The 23,191-nt window shown below is 42.3% G+C and overlaps 1 protein-coding gene and 1 long non-coding RNA gene across 2 annotated transcripts; one reads left to right on the forward strand and one right to left on the reverse strand.

The window, feature by feature from the left end:
• The first annotated feature begins 305 nt into the window (after positions 1-305).
• STMND1 (stathmin domain containing 1) lies at positions 306-21,717 on the forward strand. The gene is made up of 5 exons (XM_040249312.1): positions 306-404; positions 8,295-8,475; positions 11,967-12,118; positions 20,234-20,365; positions 21,075-21,717. The coding sequence occupies exons 1-5, from the start codon at positions 324-326 to the stop codon at positions 21,357-21,359; spliced, it is 831 nt and encodes a 276-aa protein (XP_040105246.1). The 5' UTR covers positions 306-323; the 3' UTR covers positions 21,360-21,717.
• LOC120869947 lies at positions 19,662-21,692 on the reverse strand. The gene is made up of 2 exons (XR_005722681.1): positions 21,593-21,692; positions 19,662-20,618 (listed from the first exon to the last, which is right to left on the reverse strand). It is a non-coding gene; the product is annotated as an uncharacterized LOC120869947 (long non-coding RNA).
• Positions 21,718-23,191: the final 1,474 nt, after the last annotated feature.

Raw genomic sequence — 23,191 nt, forward strand, 5'->3', positions numbered from 1 at the left:
TAGGATACTTTTAAAACGAACTTGGCAGGGCAGCGGGAGCTCCCCCTCACTCCTCTCTGGAGAGAGGGCATCCCAGGTGTGCCTTAAACGCCTCCGATCTTGCAGTTTCCGGTTACAAAGGTCCCTTCGCCGCGCAGGTCCCGGGTCCGCGTGATGTGGTTTATTGTGGCAACAGTTCCCTGGCGTCGAGCGCCTCCTGCCGAGCCCTGAAGCGCCCGAGGCTGGGGACAGCAGAGGCGCGGGGCGCGGGGTCGGGGCGCTGGGCTCGGGGGGCGCTGGGCGCACGGCCAGCGCGGCCGCAGGAATCGCGCGCACCGCGCACGATGGGCTGCGGACCTTCCCAACCCGATGAAGACAGGAGATGCGTGCCCGCGCCCAGGAAGGGCTGGGAAGAGGGATTCAAGGTAAAAGCACACACACACAAAACAGACAAACTGTACAGCGTCTTGCCTGGGAGGCCTGGCGAGTCCCACGCCTGGAGGCGGCTGGAGAGGGCCCTGCGGGCGATCACAGCCCGCCTGGTGCCTGAGCATTGGGCGGACCGGGAGGGAGCGGCTTGCTTCAGCGGGGATTTAACTGCCTTCTCAACCAGGACTCGTGTTGCTCTAGGCCTAGCTTTTGGGTTTCAAGAGCCCACGAAGGTGGTCATGCTCCCGGGCCAGAGGAGGGACTAACGGGACAACGGCGCGTTCTGCAAGGAACTGGGCTGGTGGTGATGCTCCAGGGAGGATGAGACTTCCTGGGAGCCGCCCTATATTATCGGCTTCCCTGATGGGAGTAAGACCCGGAGGAGACCTCCGCAGCCGTCTAGCTGAGCTCTCTTGCTTCTCACAAGACGATCCCAAGACCCAGGGAGGTGGACCACTTGCCAGAGGCTGTACAGCTTGTTTTGGGGGAACAGCCGGAGACAGTACCGAATTGTCAGGAGTCTCATTTCAGGACTCCACCCACTCTCCCGTAATTCTTCTAGAGACACGATGGGGCATTTTACTCCCCAGGGTAGGGCATGGAGGAATGGGCTGGTGGAGGCAAAAATGAGGTCCATGATTCTTGACATCGTCACTACCATCGCGAGACTTCCACAAAGAGAACTAGGAACCCACCAAGGTCCCTTCTAGAGGGGTTATCCCAAGATCATGTTACCATATAACTTATCATCAAAAGCAGGATACTCTTAAGAGTGAAAGGCAACCCTATTAATAAATTTGCCCAGACAATCCAATATAAGCCCATACTGTCTGCCGCAAATCAAGATATCATGTCGCCCTTCCTATATTCCGTGATGGCTCAGTTGGTAAAGAGGCTGCCTGCATTGCAGGAGCCAGGGGTTCAGTCCCTGGGTCGGGAAGATCCTCTGGAGAAGGAAATGGCAATCCACTCCAGTATTCTTGCTTGGAGAATCCCATGGACAGGTGGACTACAGTCCATGGGGTCACAAAGAGTTTGACACGGCTGAGTGGCTAACACACACACATTCCTAAAGGGTATGTTTGGAAATACAGTTTAAAGAGCAAACACTCTCTCAGCAGGCGGTGGGTAAGTCATTCTTCAGTATCAGTTACAACACCTACTGTGTGTAAATACATCAAAAACAAACCAGACTTACTAAAGGTTGGGACTCAAGCGTGGTCCGCTGGGGGACTCCTGTGCCCAGATGCACACCTATTTTAACACTGCTTTCTGCTTTTCATCCCAACTGCCACTGTCTGCTTTCAAGAAACAATTGCCTCTTACACTGGGTCTTGTCTTTCTGCCTCTCTCATCACCACTCTAACCAGGCTGTCTTCCACACTGCCACCTATCTTCCTAAGAAAAAGTTGCCTTTGTTGTGTGAAAGTTTACATTTGGTCTCATCGGTCTCTGATGTCACCCTCTCCTCACCAGTCCCTTGCATTCGTCTGCCAGAAAAAGAAGCTGCAGTGCTCCGTTCTTCCAGGCTTCATCACACTCCATGCCTTTCCCCCATGCCATTCTCACTTCCTGGAATATCTTCCCTGGGCCCCATTCCTGGTCCTCCTGATGAACTCCTACCTGTCCCTCCACACTGAATCCAAGCTCCACTGCCCAAACACTGTAACACTCCCTTATCCCATGGGAGATGTTTGTTTAAGCTCCTTCGCCCTCATAGATATATGGGCTTCTTGGGGGCAATTTGATCATCTTTGTTATTCATCACTGTTGGGGAATAACATTAAGAATACTTTTTTTTTCCTCTTTTCCCCCCAAATATATTAATGTGACTTTAAAGTACTAATCCATTCTGGTTTTCCCTTTTTTGGTACAAAAATCTTTTAAAATTTATTTTTACTGGCATGATTACATAGAAGACTTCAGTAGAAGAAAATTTTCACTATTTCTGTTTGTTTTATGGCCATTATCATTTGTCCCATCTCATGGTTATTACTGAAAAAAATATATATGTGTGTATATATATATATTATATATATATATGTATATATTTTATATATATATAGAGAGAGAGAGGAGGAATGCTGAAAAGCAATCATCTCCAGGTGTCATATATACTGGGTCCCTTTGGACCAAGCATTCCCAAGGCTGGGAGGGGTTCTGGGTTTCTTCCTGACCTATCCTGGGTAAGACAGTCATTGTCCCTTGCTTGGATTTTTGTACAACACTCCTAACTAGTCTCCCTGGGTTCTTCCTTCACAACCAGCTTCCACCTGCCCTGTGGCTCCAATCTTCCACATGACCTCCAGAGGGATCATTCTAAAATAAAATCTGATTATGTCCATTCTCTACTGGAAAAAAGTCTCTGACCCACTAGGTAGGCATATCCACCGATGGTCAAGTGTGTGACTACCCAGGTTTGATTTCTGGATTCACCACTTGTCAGCTGTGCAACTTGAGTCCAGTTATTTGACCTCTCTGTGCCCTGGCTTCCTTTTCTGTAAAAAGAAAGTAATGACAGTTATTTTGTAGAGTTGCTGGGAGGAATAAATGAATTCAGTTCACATTAAGTGCTCATACCAGAGCTTGGCACAGGATAAGCACTTAATATTAGTTATTGCAATCACTGTTATTACAATTATTAGTTATTGCAGTCACTATTAATATTAGTTACTGTAATCACTATGATTACAACTATTAGTTATTACAGTCACTATTAATGTTAGTTATTACAATCACTATTATTATTATTATTTATGTAAGATAAAACACAAAGTTCTTAGCACACCTTACCGGCCACCCTCAAGCTGCTGCTGGTCAGATGCCCAGTTTCATCTCTCCCTGCTCCCCTGTTCTAATCAAACCTCACCACGGGTTCCCCAAGCCCATTCTGTTCCTACCTCTGTGCCTTTGCCCCCCACAGCCTCTTTCCTTCAGCTCTACCTTCTACATCTTTCTGGATCACAGGCAGATATGCCCCTAGGTTTCAAGATGACTCAAGACCACTCTTTTCTATAACCCTCCCCCTCCCCCCATGCTGGCAGACTGAACTTCATACCTTCTCCCATCATATTTCAAAACATTTATTGTGCTTATTTATTCCCGTGCTAGCCTCCCATCCTAAGCTACTACTGAAGGAAAGAACTGTTTTTTTTGTCTTAGTCTCCAGTGCTCACTATGGTGTCCGGTGCAGAGCAGACATTAATGAATGTTTTGGGGTGACTGCATGTAAAGCTGATGCTGACATGAGCTCCTCAGATTCCTTAGCCTCTTCTTGTCTCCTAGGAGCATAACTGAACTAATGACAGTCAGCAAGGAGGAAATTCGATATTAAAATGACCTGAAAATAGACTCAGGCCTGACTCTCTTTCCCTACTCCAAACATTTGACTTTGGAAATCCAATCTGGGAAAAATATAATTATTAACTAAATACTCTCTGGCTATCAGAACAGTACTTTTTTTACCTTCATAAATGCATAGGGCTTGAGAGTTCCCTAGTTACGCAGTGTCTTTTAAATGAGATGAACACGTTTGCTTGCCTGAAATATTTATGTTTCTTAGCAGCTCAACTTTAAAATATTCTGAACCTAACTTCTTGAGATCTGCCTGCCGACTTTCTGTTCACTGTACCTTAAAGTGGCAAGAAGACATGGTAATAAAATAATACATAATAAAGAAAGCATGGGGAAGTGTTCTTAGAAGAAATGCTCTTCTTCCATGTGATCAACTCAAATTTTCTTGCCTTATATAAAAGGGGAGAGACTAAATTGGAATAGATGATTTCTGAGTATCCTTTGCAGTTTTCCCCTAAACTTTGACAGGAAAATTCTTGTTTGTCATCAGTAAAGGGAGTTAACTTTTTAAAGTGCATTTTAAAAAAATTGTATTTCTAGTTGTTTTTGGTTCAGTTCAGTTCAGTTGCTCTCAGTCATGTCCGACTTTGCGACCCCTTGACCCCATGGAGTGCAGCATACCAGGCTCCCCTGTCCATCACCAACTCCCAGAGCTTGCTCAAACTCATGTCCATCAAGTTGGTGATGCCATCCAACCATCTCATCCTCTGTCGTCCCCTTCTCCTCCTGCCTTCAATCTTTCCCAGCATCAGAGTCTTTTCCAATGAGTCAGTTCTTCACATCAGATGGCCAGAGTATTGGAGCTTCAGCTTCAGCATCAGTCTTTCTAATGAATATTCAGGATAATGTTTTTGGAGGGGTGCTATTTATTATGTTTATTTGAAGTAAACTACAGAGAATCAAATTTTAATGAGAAAAATTCTTCCTATATGTTTACAGACAAATACATTTATCAGTTATCTGCCAATAATTTGATTTACGAAGGTTTCAGCTCCAGGGAACTGTGACAGATGACTCTTTCCTTCCAAACTGTTCATCAGATTTGTTTCCACAAAGCGTTAGAACACAACATATAATTGCCATCAGACCAACCAACCAACAAACAAAATACCTTTCTATGTTAAAAATAATACCTTTCTTGGGATGCTGATAATTCCCATGCATGGCTGTTACTTTGGAATTCACAGCTTTTCACTTCTGTCTAAAATTGGTAGATTTTTATCCCAAGACAATGAAGCATAAAATAAAATCGATACATTGATGCTGTACTTCTGCTACAACTTCATCTCAAGGACAAAATAAAACCTTCTACCCACCTCCCCACCCCCATACCATTACAGTTAGACTTCTCATTGGTGTGAAAATATAAACTCTGCATGCATAGACAGACCAGGAAAACTGTCTACACCATATCCCCATGAGGCATAGATCTAATTAATTTGTAAATATCTCTCATCTTTGAACTACATCTTTTCTCAAGTCTAGATTATGAAATTGGGTGTTAAAACTTCCAGAATGTGTTGCACATAGATAAGATATTTGAAAGACATCGTTAGTTTGCAAAAGAGAAAAACCTTAAATTTCTGCTCTAGAAACTGAAGGCTCTTGGTATATGTTCTTTTATGCTGGAAGATTGTGTTTCATTGGCTACAATTTGAATTTTGGTCACTGACAGAGCTTGAAGGCAGACTGTATTTAAATAAGCATAAATGGGAAAGATTCTTGCTCAGGCCTGGATGAGCTGCTTTTGATGAAACAATTGGGAGGTTGTGTGGAATTTAAATCTACTCTGACTTGTAATTGACAGATATTTGTGAAAATCCACGTGTTAGACTAAAAACATTCAAACTTGCTCTCAGTTCCAATGTGGGCATTTTGTTTGTTTTGCTGTTGTTGCTGTTAAATCAGTTCCCTATTTCAGGATCTCCCCTGGAAAATATTAAATGACAAAATTAGTCCCCATGTGTAACTCAGTGCTTTGCTAGGTTCAAAAACCTATGGACCTGTGAAAAAAAGGAACTTGTAAAAAATATCTGTTTTACTATCACTTCGTAGATTGGGTTTTAATAGCTCATTTGGCAAGAGGAGCAAGAATGCTGGATATAATCTTTACCTTCATTGTGAACTGTGAGCCCCTTAAAGATAAACATCAGACAGGGTCTCCTTTTCCTGTTACATGAAATATAAATATAATATGAGATATGTATACCTATAGCTATGTATATATATTTCATATAACAAAGGAAAAGGAGGCCCTGTCTGATAAAACATGACTGTTATTATATAATAACATAGCATGGAATATGTTATATGTAAAGACTCTTTTCCTGGGTCAGCTTACTATTCAGGGATTGTATGCACAATACCTGAGTCTGAGAAGAAAGAGATGAAGAGACAAAGAGAAAAGCCTGTAGTTGTTCTCACCCTTTATCCTTGAGCTAAGTTGTATTTCAGGACCGTTGAGTTTTTGTTTGCTTACTTCTTTGTTTGTTCAATTGGTTGGTTTATCATATTTTCTCGTGTAGTTCTGAACCACAGAACTAATTAGGTCTCAACATAATGAACTGATGTTGGTTTAGCTGGAGTTATCATGTTCTGTAAACAGGATGAAAAGCAATGCGAGTCTCCCTACTAACAGGACATACAAGAATGTCTAATAGAATTACGAGAACCTGAGGATGACAGGGGCCCGCAACCTATCAATGATGGTTCCTCCTTAACCTCTGAAGGAGCTTTGGAATGCTTCCAGAAAGTGGCCAGATGGACTCAACTCTTTTAAATTGTTTTTTTTTTTCTTTTTTTTTAATTGTGAAAGTACCAAGAGCCAACTCACTGGAAAAGATCCTGATGCTGGGAAAGATTGAGGGCATGAGGAGAAGGGGGAAACAGAGGATGAGATGGTTGGATGGTATCATTGACTTGAGGACACGAATCTGAGCAAACTCCAGAAGATAATGAAGGACAGGGTAGCCTGGCGTGCTGCAGTCCATGGGTTCGCAAGGAATCCAACGTGACTGAGGGACTGAACAGCAGCAACCAAGAGTTTTATGCCAATGTCCTGGCTTCTGATTCTTTTCCTAGAGGGAATGCTTTCTTCTTGGTCCCTAGAGTCATAATTTAGAGCCAGAAGGGGCCTTTAAACTGAAGCTCTGAGAAGGTCTGTTATCCCTCCTTTCTAATATTTTGGGGCCTACTCTTTCCCTCACTTCCACAACCAGGGTCCCAGTTCCTGTTTAATCCAGTCTCACCTGGACAGTTGCAGTCCTCATACTGTTCACCCCGTTTTGTCCCTTCCTTCCCTCTACTCCTGCTGTGGGCGCTAACCCAATAGCGATTTTTCTAAAAATCACACCTGATCACTTTATTTCACTTCCTGTATAAAAAGCCTACAAAGGATTCCTGTTGCCTTCAAAGCAAAATGGCATGGATCTACTTGTCACAAAAGACTTCCCCACCTCAGCAGCTACCACTTTCTACATCTGTCTATTTCTGCTTAACTGGAATAATTGAAGTATCTGAGCACACCGTGTTGTTTCACATCCCACCGTCCTTTGTACTTTTCCTGTGTCTAGAATGACCTTTTCCCTTTCTGTACTGGGACTTCAGGTTTCTCTGGTGGCTCAGTGGTAAAGAATCTGCCTGCAATGCAGGAGACCTGGGTTTGATCCCTGGGTTAGGAAAATCCCCTGGAGAAGGAAATGGCAACCCACTCCAGTGTTCTTGCCTGGGAAATCCCATGAGCAAGGGAGCCTGGTGGGCTATAGTCCATGGGTTCACAAAGGATTCGAATGTGACTTAGCGACTAAACAACTGGAAGCTCATTCATAAACTCAAGTCAACTCATGTCAACTCAAGCATCTTCTCACTGACATTTTCCTCTATTTTCCCAGCTTCTAGAGCTGCATTTCTTGGCTGCTGGCACTGTGGCATCTTCAACTGGGTCCTGCTTCTGACGTCACATCACTATCTCCCTCTCTGTAGTTTTATCTTTTTTTGCCTCCCTCTTCTAAGGACACCTGTGATAACATTCAGAGCTCCCAGGATACTCCTGCTATCATAAAGTCCTTAATTTATGGCAAAAAGAGAGTCTCTTCTGCCTTAAAATGTCACATCGACAGGTTGCTGGGTACTATTCAGCCTCCCACAGATCACCAATTGACTATGTATTCATAAACCAGACCCTGCGACATTTTCATTTTCCAAGAAACCATTTTCTGGGACTTCTCTTGGTGGTGCAGTGGCTAAAACTCCACGCTCCGAATGCAGAGGGCCCGGGTTCAATCCCTGGCCAGGGCACTAGATCCCACACGCCACAGCTAAGACTTCAGCTGCTTCGACTAAAGATCCTGCATGCTGCAACAAAGATTTAAGATCCCACGTGCCGCAGCTAAAACCTGGTGCAAATAAACAAATAAATAAATATACATTTAAAAAACAAAAAATCGTATATCAACTGTACTTCCATAAAATTTTTAAAAAGAAACCATTTTCTAAGAAGTCTTGACTCTCACAAAGCCATTCCCTTTTCACAGGCTGATGTCGGTGTGGCTCATTCTGGGGAGAATTACAGACCCCAGATTGAAACTTCACTGCCCGAGGACGTTATGGGCAGCCCGGGAGACCTGGACAAGCAGGCCCAGTTGGGAAGCTTGCCTGGAACTATTCCAGAAAGTTTCCCATCTCCTAGTGAAAGAAACAGAAGACTAAATTCAGGTAACGATCCCCGTATGTGTTGATCTCTGTAAAATACTGTTTCTCTGGATATATTTTATATGTGTGTTTGGGGACTCACATCACTGCTTTTTGTGTTCCAGGCAGTGCTTCAAGTGATAAGGTCCCATCACTAAGACATTAGGAGTTAGCCTTAGGCCTTCATTATGTGAGTAATACTAACCATTACTTACTCACATCATGAGTTAATAAGATACTAAAAATTTTGTAGATGACATAATTAAAACTTTCTTTTTTACTTAAAACTAAAAGCCTTAGGACTTGCCTGGTGGTCCAGTGGCTAAGACTCCAAACTCTCAATACCGGGGGCCTGGGTTCGATCCCTCATCAGGGAGCTAGATCCCACGTGCTGCAATTAAGCTGCATGCTGCATCTAAGGTGGAAGCTCCCACGTGCCACATCTAAGATCCGGCACAGCCTAATTAATTAGTTAACTAAAAAACTAAGGGCTCTTATTGGTGGTTGGATAAGGCCTTGGGAATAGGAGTTGCCCAGGCTTTAGTTAAATTCCTCAAAACTCCCACCATACTAACATCTTTCCAAGGCAAAGTTCTACATTTAAAAAATCTGTAAACCTACATCAAACTATTTCTCCTGTCTCTCCTCATTCAAAGCTATCAGCAGATATATAGTAAAAGTATCTTCCAAAAACATCAAAGATATAATTTTGACCTAGTGTGTTCTTTAGAAACTGTTAGTGGGCCCCCCCTTTTTTTTTCTTAATGGTGTGTTTTCACTTTACTTGAGCTACCTTCTGGTGTTAAGAGCTGTTATTTGTATTTCTTCAGCCTTTAAAACAAATTGAACTTATCAGACTCCAAGGAAGAGTACTCTCTTTTATTCGAAGGGGAAAGCTTTCATTTCATTCCTCATTCCCATAGTTTCTTCCCTAGGAACCAGTTAGAGTTGGAAAATAAATTGGATAGTAAGTGACATTCCTTTACTTGGACTTTTGTGACAAACCTCCTTTTTTTTTAATGCCCATTTTATTTATCTTTTAAACTGAAGCATAATTGATTTACAATAATGGTATTAGTCTTAGGAGTACAGCGTAAGGATTCAGTATTTTTACAGATTATATATGCCATTAAAACTTATTACAAGATAATGGCTATAATTCCCTGGGCTAGAAAATACGTCTTTGTTGCTTATCTACTTTATGCATAGTAGACTGTCTCTTCGTCACCTACCTCTATCTTGCCCCTACTCCTTTCCTTCTCGCCTTTGGTAACCACTAGTGTGTCTTCTCGGAGAAGGTAATGGCACCCCACTCCAGTACTCTTGCCTGGAAATCCCATGGATGGAGGAGCCTGGTGGGCTGCAGTCCATGGGGTCGTGAAGTCAGACACGACTGAGCGACTTCCCTTTCACTTTTCACTTCCATGCATTGGAGAAGGAAATGGCAACCCACTCCAGTGTTCTTGCCTGGAGAATCCCAGGGACGGGGGAGCCTAGTGGGCTGCCGTCTCTGGGGTTGCACAGAGTCGGACACGACTGAAGCGACTTAGTAGCAGCAGCAGCAGTGTGTCTTCTATATCTGTGAGTCTGTTTCTGTTTTGCATATACATTTGTTTGTGTTATTTTTTAGATTCCACATATAAGTGATATTGTATAGTCTGTGTCTTTCTGTGTCTGATATTTCATTAAATGTAATATTCGCTAAGTCCATCACAAGTTTCACATTGCTCCTCGTCTTGTGCTTCTGACAGGGTGTAGCATGACCTCTAAGGATGAGGGAGGGGTAGGGGAAGCAGGGCAGAGATGCCCCCCCTCACCCTCAGTGTTGGGCCAGCACATGTATTTTTTCTCTCTGATAATTCTGTTGATGAGAATCCCTCCTAGACTGCAATACGAATGCTCGCTATCCACGTGTTAACAGACTACAGATCATCAGGAGGACGGGGACCTGGGTGCCTCTGGACAGGCAGTCCTGCCATCTGTATACACTGTTGAGAGCAGTGTGGGGAGGGAGACCCCAGGGAAGCAGGAGAGAGACCAGCGGGAGAGGGGCTGAGCCACAAGAGCAGGTGTTTTCAAAATGCAGTACCAATTTGTTTTCAGGGAAGAGCTCCCCACAGGATGAATAACAACCAGTGCCCTGAGCTTTCTATTTGTTCTCATCCCAGTTTCCTCTGGGGCTTCCCAGGTGGCGCAGTGATAAAGAGTCCACCTGCCAAGGCAGGAGACACAGAAGACGTGAATTTGATCCCTAGGGTGGGAATATTCTCTGGAGAAGGAAGTGGCCACCCACTCCTGTATCCTTGCCTGGGAAATCCCATGGACAGAGGAGCCTGGCAGGCTACAGTCCATGGGGTCGCGGAGTCAGACATGACTGAAGCAACTTAGTGTGTACACAGTTTCCTCTCTGTCTCCTCTCTGCATCCCTGCTCTTCACAGCTACAGAGTATGTTTGTTTAAAATTTCAAGAAGGTCAATATTCTTAAGTGAGAGACATCTGGTTTGTGTGTGTGTGCGTCTGGGGTTTTTTCCTATCTTCCCATTACAAATTCATGAAAACACGTTAAACAGTGATGTTAGAAATTTTCATGAAAAGATTTCATCCACTGGATGGAAAGAGCTTCTTAAAATACAAGAGAGCTCACTTCTTTCATTTTTTTGAAGTGTCAGTGGCTAGAGACTATTTATTTAATTTATTTTGGCGGTGCTGTGCAGCATACAGTATCCTGACCAGGAATCGAACCCGTGCCCCCTGCACTGGGAGCACAGAGTCTTAACACCTGGATCACCTGAGAGCTCATTTCCAGGGACCCCTCACTGCACCTTTATTTTATGAGGCTGTGAAAACGGGATGCTTCCTTGCTTTCTTATATAATTGGGTGATGTGTAATGGGGCGGTCCCTCTCATTAGTGCTCCCCTATAAACTGTTTCTGTGCCATTTTTAGAATAACTGATAAAAACTTAGCTACCACTTGACTCCAATTCTGATTTGGTTCAAAGACTCTTTTCAAAAAGGCATGCTTTTACTTATGTAGATTTAGCAGATGGCGTAATTGTAAACTCAGGGTTGCAGAACTAGAAGTCTCTTGGCAACATCACGCTGTTTATCCTTTGTATACAAAGCATAGAAACCAAACTGCAACTCATGAGAGTCACTGAAAGACTATCTCGTTTGTGCCTGTGGTTTAGCTTCATAATTATTGCACAGAACCTGTGTAATCATACCCAAGTGTATATGTGTTGTTACAACAAAAATGTAATATATAGCAGCACATGAAAGACTTTTTTGTTATGTTAATATTCCAACCTGCTAAGTAATATATTATGTTGATGTGTATCCTCTGTAAGAACATTAAGGATTTGAACTTCAAAGGATTATAAAGATTTGTAATAGAAACATATTTAGGTATAAGAATTAATTACTTAGCATGATTTATAAGGCATGTAATTAGCATTTGATTGATAAAATCATTGTGCTTAAATTTCACTGTCTCTTTTTCTTTTCCTTTGGAAGACCTAGTGATCAATGGGTTAATCCATAAACCCCAACCCTTGGAGAATCGAGAGCGACAAGAGTCATCAGACATTCTGGAGGAGTTAATTGTTCAAGGAATAATACAGAGCCACAGCAAAGTATTTAGAAATGGAGAATCATACGATGTCATGGCAAGTAATTTTGTAATTAACACTAACTTATAGGATAAATGAGCTACCCAGGTGGCTGAGTGCAGAAGAATCTGCCTGCCAGTGCAGGAGACTCATGAGACTCAGGTTCAATCCCTGGGTCAGGAAGATCCCCTGGAAAATAATCCACTCTAGTATTCTTGCTGGGAAAATTTCAAGGACAGAGGAATCTGGTGGGCTAAAGTCCATGGGGTGGCAAAGAGTTGGACATGACTGAGTGACTCAGCATGCCCTACAGAGTTAAAGATAGCAACAGGATATGACTGATCGCGAGTTATTTTTTCCAGCAATATGCATCTTAGTGTCACAATACAGATTATACTATAGCATTTATCTAAGCCAGTTTTTTCCTCCCATTAACTCCCTCACCCCTCCACACACCATCCTTCTCTATGGATTCAGGAATTGCCTGATCATTAATGATTAATGAATCCAATAAGACATATCTTGGGTTTTACCAAACTTGAAACCTAAGACCCACTGAATAAAATGCCTTCCTTCTTTCAGCAATTTTTATTAAACATTGCCTCTGTATTAGGCATGTGAATATAGAACTGAACGCTGGCTTATCCAATAAGAAAATAGGCCTAAATACCAAAGCTAGAGCAGATATGCTTATCATTTATATACACACCTAGAAGTCAATCGTGAGGAAATAAAATGAAATGATAAAAATTGTTATACCCTATTTGTCTTTGTCAATTCATCTTAACTAATCAATCATTGTTTTCCTGTAGTGTGAGCAGTTCATTTTATCCTGATTTTAACTGGTTGTGGTCAAAGTCTTGAATTCTTCACTTTTTAATAAGTTCTTTGTAAACCTGTGGTGAGGATAGCAGGCTTGGTGTTGTTTTGCTTAGTTCTCTTGTTTGTTTGGGTTTCTTTTAAAGCCACTGCTCCCAGCAGTACCTGTAATCCTAAAGCATGAAGTGAAGTGAAGTGAAGTGAAGTGAAGTAAAGTCGCTCAGTCGTGTCCAACTCTTTGCGACCCCATGGACTATAGCCCACCAGGCTCCTCCCTCCATGGGATTCTCCAGGCAAGAGTACTGGAGTGGGTCGCCATTTCTTTCTCCAAGGGATCTTCCTGACCCAGGGATCAAACCCAGGTCTCCCTCATTCCAGGCAGATGCTTTAACCTCTGAGCCACCAGGGAAGCCCTAATCCTAAAGCATAGACAGAGGAAAAAAGAAGATAAAAAGAAGAAATAACACAGAAAAGAGGCCTAAGGGAAAATGAACAGGAAAGAGAAGAATGAACCTGAAATGATGGAAATTAAGGCCTGAAATTATATCAAAGCCGCCTCAGTGGTGGCCAGTCTCCTGTGTTGTAGGGAAAACAATCAATAGGGAATAAAAAGATTCATTATTGAAATCAAGTTTGCCACCAAGACTAAAGTCAGTTAGTGTTTCAATAAAGGTAATTTCCTTCTCTGTGTGTGGGACCTGCTGAGAACTCATGAATAAAAGCCAACATGGCATTTTCTTTTGAAGAAGGAAAAAATAGGTGCTACAGAAAGTATTCAGTGAAAGGAAGGAGATTGTTAAGCCTTATGGATGATATTATCAAGCTGCCAATAATAAGAGAAGTGAGGGAAGGTAAAAATGGACCATATGATAGAAAAATGATGGCAATATAATGACAATTTACATTTGTATAACACCAGCTATCAGGATACAGGGCATTTTGGAGTACCTTATCTTACTTCCCTTTGGAGAAGGAAATGGCAACCCACTCCAGTGTTCTTGCCTGGAGAATCCCAGGGATGGGGGAGCCTGGTGGGAGACCATCTATGGGGTCGCACAGAGTCGGACATAACTGAAGTGACTTAGCAGCAGCAGCAGCAGCAGCATCTTACTTCAAAGTACTAAAAAATGATGTGTCTTTAATATGAAAAAGGCTAGGAGAGATTTTTTTTCTTGCTGTAGATGAATCTCTGGGGAATCAGAAAATAAAAGGTGGATCAAAAAAAAAAAAAAAAAGACAGGAGAGCCATCTGGAGGAAGATAGATTGCGTGGACATTCAGTAACTAAGCAATGACTTCTGAAGAGAGATGCTATTGTCCCTTGATGTTCACACCAGTGGGAGTAGCATTAAAATATTTTTCAGTGATTCCAATGCCAGAGATGAATGAATTCAGACTCAGACCTCACTAGGGCACCAGCAAGGTTAATTAATATAAGCTACATCGTGAAAGAAACGTATCTATTAAAAAATGAAAACTACAGGCTTGACTATCAATAACATCATTAAGAGAGCCAAAGCTGAAGGCTGCGTTTGTATTCGTATTATGCAGAAATGGAATGGTGGTGGAGCATAGTTGGAGTGTTCTCAGAAGGATTTAAATGTGACAGGACTGCAGAGGTAGGCAAGAATAACACAGTCTGGTGTTTTTGTTTTGTTTTTTTTTTTCTGGTTTGGAATTGCGCAAAGATGTCCAACAAAAGCCAGACTTGCAACAGGCCAGAACAGTAATTCATCTTAATACCTAGCACAGTCCTTAACCTGAACATTCGCATCACCCAGGACGCTTTCAGAACTCCTGAGACCAGTGGCAGAGGCTGGGCCCCAGAATGTGGTGCTTTTGAAAGCTCCCAGGGTCCTCCTGAGCAGCCCAGGCTGAGAATGTGTCAATAAAAGTACCCTGCCCTGAAGTGTCAATAAAAGTGTACACCAAGCCCTCACATTCATGATCAAGCTGGGAAGGGTTAAAGCTTTTGAAACTAAAATTCCCCCATTCACCCTGAAAGAAAGTCCTAAAATATTCCAGAAAATAGAGCAGCTGTTCACTAGAGGACTAAGACGGTACCTCGGAAGCATATGGAAATGAAGAGATATAATTGCTCAGGGTCACGGGTAAAGTCTCTTTCAATTCATGTGTAGATGAGAACGTGTATGTCAGACACCAGAGATCTTGAATATCTGGGGGAAAGTTATAAGGCCAATGCAAAAAGATGAGAATGAATATCACAGGACTGAAAGGGGAACCGTATTAAGAATGAAAATATCATGAGATAGTTAATACTTTTAACTAAGAAACAACAAGCCAAAGGAAACAAAAAAGGAATAGTCCAAAAAAAAAAAAAAAGCAATGTTAATGTCAGTAGGTACTACAATAGGTTGGATTCAGACATGTAAACACCATTCTTCACTGGGGGCTTAAAAAAAAAACTTTAAATGAAATATTATGAGAAAAAAAAAACAGAACAGTAAAATGTGAGAATACTTTAAAAATAAGACTTCTTAAGTAGACCAATAGTTACTTAAACATAAGGGAATTTTTGACATAGATCTGCCCTGTCTTAGCCAGGTTGTTATCTTTAATTCTGTCATCCTTTAGAGTGAAATAGAATAAAGGATGCTGAAAAGGGGACTCCCCTATGACCTAGTCTCTTCCTAGAAGTCCACAGCTGTGTCTTTGTCCAGGGGCCCCCATTGTCTTTTTGTTTGTTTGGCAGCTCCATAAGGCATGTGGGATCTTAGTTCCCTGACCAGGGATGGAACCCCTGCCCCTGTATTGGAAGTGTAGAGTCTTAACCACTGGACCACCAGGGAAGTACCCCCTGTTGTCTTTTCTCTCAATTTTTCCATCGTCTGCTTTTTAGCCAGTACTATGTCCATTCCTGGATAACCTGCCTGAAAGCATATTCATACTAATAGATGTTACGTTCACTCAGAATTATAATTACATGTAAGAAATACAATGTTAAGCAGCTAAATTATCAGACCAAGTGAATCGTCCAGTACATTTTAAAACATTCTTATGAGACTCCAGTGACTGTATTATGAATGTAAATTGGTTTTAATGTAAATATGTGTATGGCTTGGTTCAGATCTCTTTAAAGAGATGGGATCGGCTCTCATTTATCCACATAGGTATTATCCACTTTGTTGTTGTTTAATCACTAAGTCAACCAGTCAATCCTAAAAGAAGTCAGTACTGAATATTCATTAGACGGACTGATATTGAAGCTGAAACTCCAATACTTTGGCCACCTGATGCAAAGAACTGACTCACTGGAAAAGACCCTGATGCTGGGAAAGATTGAAGGCAGGAGGAGAAGGGGACGACAGAGGATGAGATGGTTGGATGGCATCACCAATTCGATGGACATGAGTTTGAGCACACTCCAGGAGTTGATGGACAGGGAAGCCTGACGTGCTGCAGTTCATGGGGTTGCAAAGAGTCAGATACGACTAAACAACCGAACTGACTGAACTGAGTCTCTAAGTGATGTTTGATTCTTTGCTATCCCAGAGGAACCCCCCCAGGCTCCTCTGTCCATGGAATTTCCCAGGCAAGTATTCTGGAGTGGGTTGCCATTTCCTTCTCCAGGGGATCTTCCTGACCCAGGGGATCAAACCCAAGTCTCCTCAATTGTCAGGCAACTTGTCTACCACTGAGCTACCAGGGAAACCCATTATCCACTTAAGATTCTTTTGTCCCAAACTCAGTTCTCCCATTCTGGGTTTCCCTACACAAGACTCTCAATCCTCTGATGAGTCCTCCTATCTCTGGTCCAAGATGATTCTCATTTAAAGCCAACTCCTATCCTTGATAACTTTCAGTACTGTTAGGGAATTTGTTGACAATGTATCAAAGTTTATAACATTGTTGAACCTCATGGGTAGTTTTTTTAAGGGGGAGGAAGTTGACCAGATAAAGACAAAGTAATGGCAGTTCATGCTCAGAATGACTGTCTTGGAGGTTTTAACAATGAGCAGGAATGACAGATTTCTTCTGAGAATCTGTCTTACTCTATGCACAAGACTCTCACTAAGGGAGTATAGCCAAAGTAAGTTTATTTGTCGGTCAGTAGTTAACTAGAAAAGTGCTGAGGGTGCCAGAAGTAATGTATCTAAGGTAGGTTGGCTAGAAACAAGACCCCTCAACTTATTACAGCATCTTTGGGCGTGCCATCCTCTGCTGCTGCTCGTAAAGAAAATAGTTGAACTAATAACTTCTATAGGTTTTGAAGCTGATTTTTTGTATGGTTTCTATGGGTAGCTCTCTAGGTATAACGTGATCATATAATGCTATCATTTTTGATAAATGGTACAAAATGATAGTTGATAACTCCTGACTTCATAAAATCCAATCATAAAGAATACAGATAGATTTTCTCAGGCCTTGGAACGCTTTTCTTTAAAATGTCAAACTCAAGAAAGGACAGGTGTTGCCCAGGTAGGATTAACCTCCACCAAGGGGTAGGAAGCACATGGTTTCTTAAGAGTCATTTTTGGATAAAGCCACAAGAAGAGTCCACCCAAGCTGGAAAGCCCAAATTCTCTGGAAACTGTTGATCTCATCACTTAAATCAAGGTTCAGATCCTGTGTAAGCCTGAAGGAACCTTTCTTTATTGGATTTTAGATGACTGTATCATATTCTCCTTAGCCCTCTCTAAGTGAATGTCCCTAAAAAAACTATCTTCTCCTAATTTTACAGTCTGTCTAGTTGAGCCCCCATAGCAAGCATATCTGTCTTTTCAGCAGATAGCTTTGGCTGTCGGGGAGCCTAAAAGCCAATGGTCATAAAAAAATAAAACAAGAGTGGGGGAGGGGAACTTGCTTTGACAAACATCTCCCAGTTTTCCTGCAGTGCACATAAAACTGTCTGAAGGCTGCAACTGAGCCAAAACTTTAATAAATGTTTTCCCTTTAAAAGGCTTTCCAAGAATCATAGATATTAAAGCTGGAAGGAACCTTAGCCGCCCTCAGCAGATGGCAGAGCAGCGTCTGTAGTATAATTTTGAGAAAAGTGAGTCCAGAGAGATGAAATGCTTTGTGTCAGGTCACCTAGTGGGTAGCAGTGGTAGACCCGGGATGAGATAGAGTCCAGGACCCCTGCCTGCTGGCCCCCAAGCTTCTGAATCTCATTTGTCCCCTTCTTGACAAGTATTGTGTTTGCTGTGATTCCATGTGCTATCATTGAACAAAGTCCATGCTTTCACTGAATGAAAACTAATCACCGTTTATTGAGTGGCTATTGCATACCTTCCTTTTATAAAAACAAAGACTGTGAAACGTGTATTACTAAACCTATTTTACAGATGAGGAAGGGAAAGCCTACAGAGTTATGAGTTTGTGCAAAGCCACACCGTGACTGAGCCAGGATTCAACCTGAGACTGTGCGAGTCTGGGTCTGGTGCTCTTCCTGCTGTGCTGAACTGTCTCTCTTTGTGTGATTTATCTTCTCAGTAATTACCATCTTGCAATCTGAAGACACAGTCTTTTAGATATGAAAATGAATATCAATAGCTCCTTTGTCTTTAAAAGTCTTTAGAGAAATTAACTACAACTATATACAGGGGTACTACCTAGGCTGGAGATACTGTGGATTCAGTTCCAGGCTACTGCAATAAAGCAAGTTAGTGTGTTAGTTGCTTAGTTGTGCCCAACTCGTGGTTCTACAGATTGCAGCCTGCCAGACTCCTCTGTTCATGGAATTCTCCAGGCAAGAATACCGGAGTGGGTTGTATATAGTATAATTTCATTGAGTGGTTGGACATGGCAGATTCATGTGAATCTATTAATATATGTATACAGATACATGGGCATGGGGCTTCCCTGGTGGCTCAGATGGTAAAGAATCTGCCTGCAATGCAGGAGACCCAGATTCGACACCTGGGTTGAGAAGATCCCCTGGAGAAGGGAATGGCAATATGAGCACAGAGAATATCTGGAAAGACCCACACCAAACTCTTTAAAATAGTTTATGCTGATGAATGCATTCAAAGCCCAGCTGGTTAACAGAGGATTCAGTTCGGTTCAGTTCAGTTGCTCAGTCACGTCCAACTCTTTGCAACCCCATGGACTCAGCATGTCAGGCCTCCCTGTCCATCACCAACTCCTGGAGTTTACTCAAACTCACGTCCATTGAGTTGAGGATGCCATCCAACCATCTCATCCTCTGCCGTCCCCTTCTCCTCCTGCCTTCAATCTTTTCCATCCAGCATCAGGGTCTTTTCCAATGAGTCAGTTCTTCGCATCAGGTGGCCAGAGTATTGGAGTTTCAGCTTCAACATCAGTCCTTCCAGTGAATATTCAGGACTGATTTCCTTTAGGATGGACTGGTTGGATCCCCTAAACAGAGGATTGGGGGACTATTTATGTATCATTTTAATTTTTCATAACCAAGGTATATTATTTTTAAAAATTAAACTTTCTTTGCAAACCCTTTATAACAGTTTCACCTTTTTTAGTAACTAGGAATTATAATCAAAGTCATTATCACTGCTTTAAACTATATAAAGGATAGCCAGTCATAGGAGAAGTGCATGCGTGCTAAGTCACTACAGTCATGTCCAATTCTTTGTGGCCCATGGACTGTAGCCCACCAGGCTTCTCTCCATCGGATTCTCCAGGCAAGAATACTGGAGCAGGTTGCCATTCCCTCCTCCAGGGGATCTTCCTGACCCAGGGATAGAACCCATGTCTCTTATGTCTCCTGCATTGGCAGGCAGTTCTTTACCACTGGCGCCACCTGGGAAGCCCTCATAGTAAATAGTGTGGATTTTTTTTTTTTTCTGTAGTCATGAAAACATGTGGAAAGAACCAACATCAAAGCCCAGTGCAGAGCAGAGTTGCTGTATCAGTGATTGTTAAGCCTCTCCTCCATAAAACCAAAAGTTCTAACACTAATCTCAATCCCAAATGAAAGTCTTTGGTTGCTTGTGGAATATTAAAAAATCATGGGGTTTAACTTTTTACCTTGAATTACAAATGCGTCCAGCATTCATTTGCCACCTTTTCCCATCTTATTTGCGTTCTTTGGATTTTTTTCCTTCTTATCAGCCCTCTTCCATCTCTGCATTTTTTCATGTTTGTTTTTTGGGTTTTTAAATAATAGTTTGTTTTTTTCCTAGACATCCAATAGATATTTTTTCTTTAGAAATTAGTTCTGTTGTTACCAGGAATTAAGTCTTTAGGAGTGAGTTCAGTTTTTACCAGTTTTCACATCATTGTTTTTAAAATCTATCCAAAAATCTGTTTAGATTTTTGGACTAACACCTTAAACAATGTTTATTCACTCTCTCTTGCCTTTCTCTTTGCCAGTGAATACATTTGTCTGTCCATCTTAAAAAGTGTCTTCCTCCAGGTGAGCACGACCGAGAAGCCACTGAGAAAGCCACCAGCCAGGCTGAAAAAACTTAAGATCAAGAAGGAAGGAAAAGATTTCACGATGAAGGACATAGAAGAGAAGATGCAGGCAGTGGAGGCGCGCAGGAAGGTAGCCCAGCTCTCACGTGAGGGGCGCTGCTCTGAATGAGCCATCCTCTCTAATCGGCAGCTTTCAGACTAATTGCATGGATTGTATTAATTCTTTTAGTGATCTCTATGCTTCCCATGCTGTATACTTAATTTTTTAAAGTTCTCTTTGTGTGGTGAAGAAATGAAGCACCATCTTGAATTTGGTCAAATTACAGCTTCATCCATAAAGCCAGCTTTATCTACTTCTGAGAATTAAGTATCATATTTTCTTCCTATTAAGAAAAGAGACAGAAACATCAGTTGGGGCCCCGGGCGGCAGGAGGTCTCGATTGGAGGATGGGAGCTGAGCGGAGGCTGTGCAGACCTCAGACAACGCCTGCAGCATTCACACACACGTGATCCCCATCACCCTCTGTCTGCCATCATTTTGGGAACCAGCCTTCATGGCTTTGGTCTGATAGTCTTTACTTGCGAGTGTCTTGTTGGCCTCCCAAAGAGCAAGGACTAGACCACAGCTCCTTGAGAGTGTCTGGAGGGTATGGGGGCGGGGGGACGGGGTGGGGGGCGGGGGGAGGCGGTCTGTCTCCTTCAATAGTAATTCCTCAACCTCTGTTGAATGACTGCATAATGAAGTAGAGATGCCAGGAATGTTCGTTACAGGCAGTATTAATGAGAACTTGGAGAGAGTTACTTGGACTCTTTTTTCACCCTTTAACCCTGCTTTTCAGATTAAAGAAGAAGAAATAAGAAAAAGGCTACAGAGTGACCGACTTCCGGCCCCAGCCCATCATTCAGATTCAGCTGAACCAGTTGGGGAGGAGGTTCCGTTTGCAAAAGGACTCAAAACCGTGAGTTGTGCCGAATTTGAACCATCTGACCTGCAGGAAGGAAAACTGCTGAAAAGGAAGAAGAGTAAAAGTGAAACTACCTCTGATGATAGAAACAACAGTTACGAAAATATCGGGGTTGTGGAGTCAGACATGTCCTACAATCAAGCGGACGACGTTTTCTGATAAAACTTAAGCCATTTAATCTGAATTTCAGGAAAAGGCATCCATTTCCCAAAGTGTGACATTCTTAGTCTGTCTCCGGTTTTCTCTGACTGCCTGACCCCTCACCCCCTGGGATGTGCCTTGGGCTTTAGGAATGATTGTGAGAGCTGCCTGGGCTGGAGCTCAGTTGAGTCGACTAAATGGCTAGTCTGGCTTTCAAAAAAAAAAACAAATAAAAGGAAAATTTGACCAACTTCGGTTTTATAAAGTTGTTGTTCTCTTTAAGTGTGGCTTCAAACATTGTGAAAATGCCTTTCATTTGTGAGCACCTTTCAGCTTCCGTTAAAGTGTTTGTAACAAATAAAATCCTTCTTTGTGGTTCCTGCCCCTTGGCTGTGTCCACCCTCTGAGGGTCCTTTAAGACAAATTGTATGGATTTGTGTTAAGTATTTTCATGATCTGTATACTTCATATGCTGTATGTTTAGGTGTGGGTTGTTGTTTTTTTTTCTTTTACTTCTCTTTGTGTTGTGATGAAAGCAAAATCCTAATGGTGGCTAAATTACATTTCATTCACAAAATTTAAGAAAGCAACACCCAATTCTCAGAATTAAATGAAGTATGGAATTTTCTTCATGTGAGAAAAGAAAAACTTTAATTGGACCTGGTAGGGGAGGAGGTCCAGCACCTGACTTCCCTGAGGAGTTTCCTGGCCCTCATCTTCCTGGAATTACACCTTGGTTCTTCTGTTCCCTCACCACCCTCGTCCAATCAGTTATCAGGTCCTATGAGTCTACATTCTATGACGATCTCTTGTATCCATGTTTATACTCTCCCCCGTCATTACCTAGTTCAGACCATCTGGCCATCACTCAGCTAGATTACTACAATCGTCTTTCTTTTTTTCAATGGTCTTGAGAAATGGAATATTTCCTGCCATATCAGTAAACAAGGATGTCACAGTCATCAGACTGTAGCCCTGCAGTGTGAGTCGATGAGCCCTGAGGGATTCAGGAAGGAAAGCATACCTGGCATCTAGCAGCCATCAGATTGCCGCCACTCCCCACGATGAGCCCTGAGGAAACTCAGGATCTGAAAATACAGGAAACAGCCCCAGATAGCTGAGGTACACATCAAAGGCATGATTTCCCTGAGCCCAGACTCTTGCATCTTCCCATACATAGAAAAGTACTAAATTCCTTGACACATCTAGTTTCTTTAATTAACAGTGATCTTTTGATGTTCCAAACTACCTGCCCTTTATTGTAAAACTCTTAATATATCCTAGCTCCTCTTCTTGCAGCCTCGGAGGAGTTTCTCAAGCTATCTGAAATGCTGTCTCCTGGGCTACAGTCCTCATCTGTCCCAAATAAAACTTAACTCTTACATTGTGCAATTTTTTTCTGACAGTAAAAAAAGCCTGACTTTTTTTCAATACTGAAAAAAGAGTCTTATCAGTATTTATTCAATGGTCTTCTGCTGAAACACTTTGTGGGTTCCCTTTCATGATCGAGGTAAAGTCCAGACTTTTTTTTCTGACTGGTAAGACCCTCCGCTTTCATAATTCACTTCTGCTGAATTTCTGCTTCCTTCAATCTTCACACACTCCCTAGTCTTTGGGCCTTTGTGCTGCTCCCTCCTTCCTCTCTCCCCATCTCATGGCTTTACTTGACTAATACCCTCTTGCTTCTCCACTCAGACGCCACTTCCTCTGACGCCCCTGGTCTGGGTTGATGGCCCTCTCTCATAGTTGCCCTTTGGTATTCCGGGTTACTCAGTGTCACACCTCTGTAGGAATTAGCTGATGCATGTCCGTCTTCCCCACCAGACGTGTCAGTTCTAACAGGGCAGAGG

This window comes from Oryx dammah, unplaced genomic scaffold (genome assembly GCF_014754425.2).
Source record: "Oryx dammah isolate SB20612 unplaced genomic scaffold, SCBI_Odam_1.1 HiC_scaffold_11, whole genome shotgun sequence".
Classification (NCBI taxonomy): domain Eukaryota; kingdom Metazoa; phylum Chordata; class Mammalia; order Artiodactyla; family Bovidae; genus Oryx; species Oryx dammah.

What these genes read in the sequence shown, in the direction of transcription:
- STMND1 (XM_040249312.1), top strand. Translation starts at nt 324, where the DNA reads ATGGGCTGCGGACCTTCCCAACCCGATGAAGACAGGAGATGCGTGCCC. An exon ending in GCTGGGAAGAGGGATTCAAG is followed by an intron (nt 405 to 8,294) that starts GTAAAAGCACAC and finishes CCCTTTTCACAG; the next exon opens with GCTGATGTCGGTGTGGCTCA. An exon ending in AAACAGAAGACTAAATTCAG is followed by an intron (nt 8,476 to 11,966) that starts GTAACGATCCCC and finishes TTCCTTTGGAAG; the next exon opens with ACCTAGTGATCAATGGGTTA.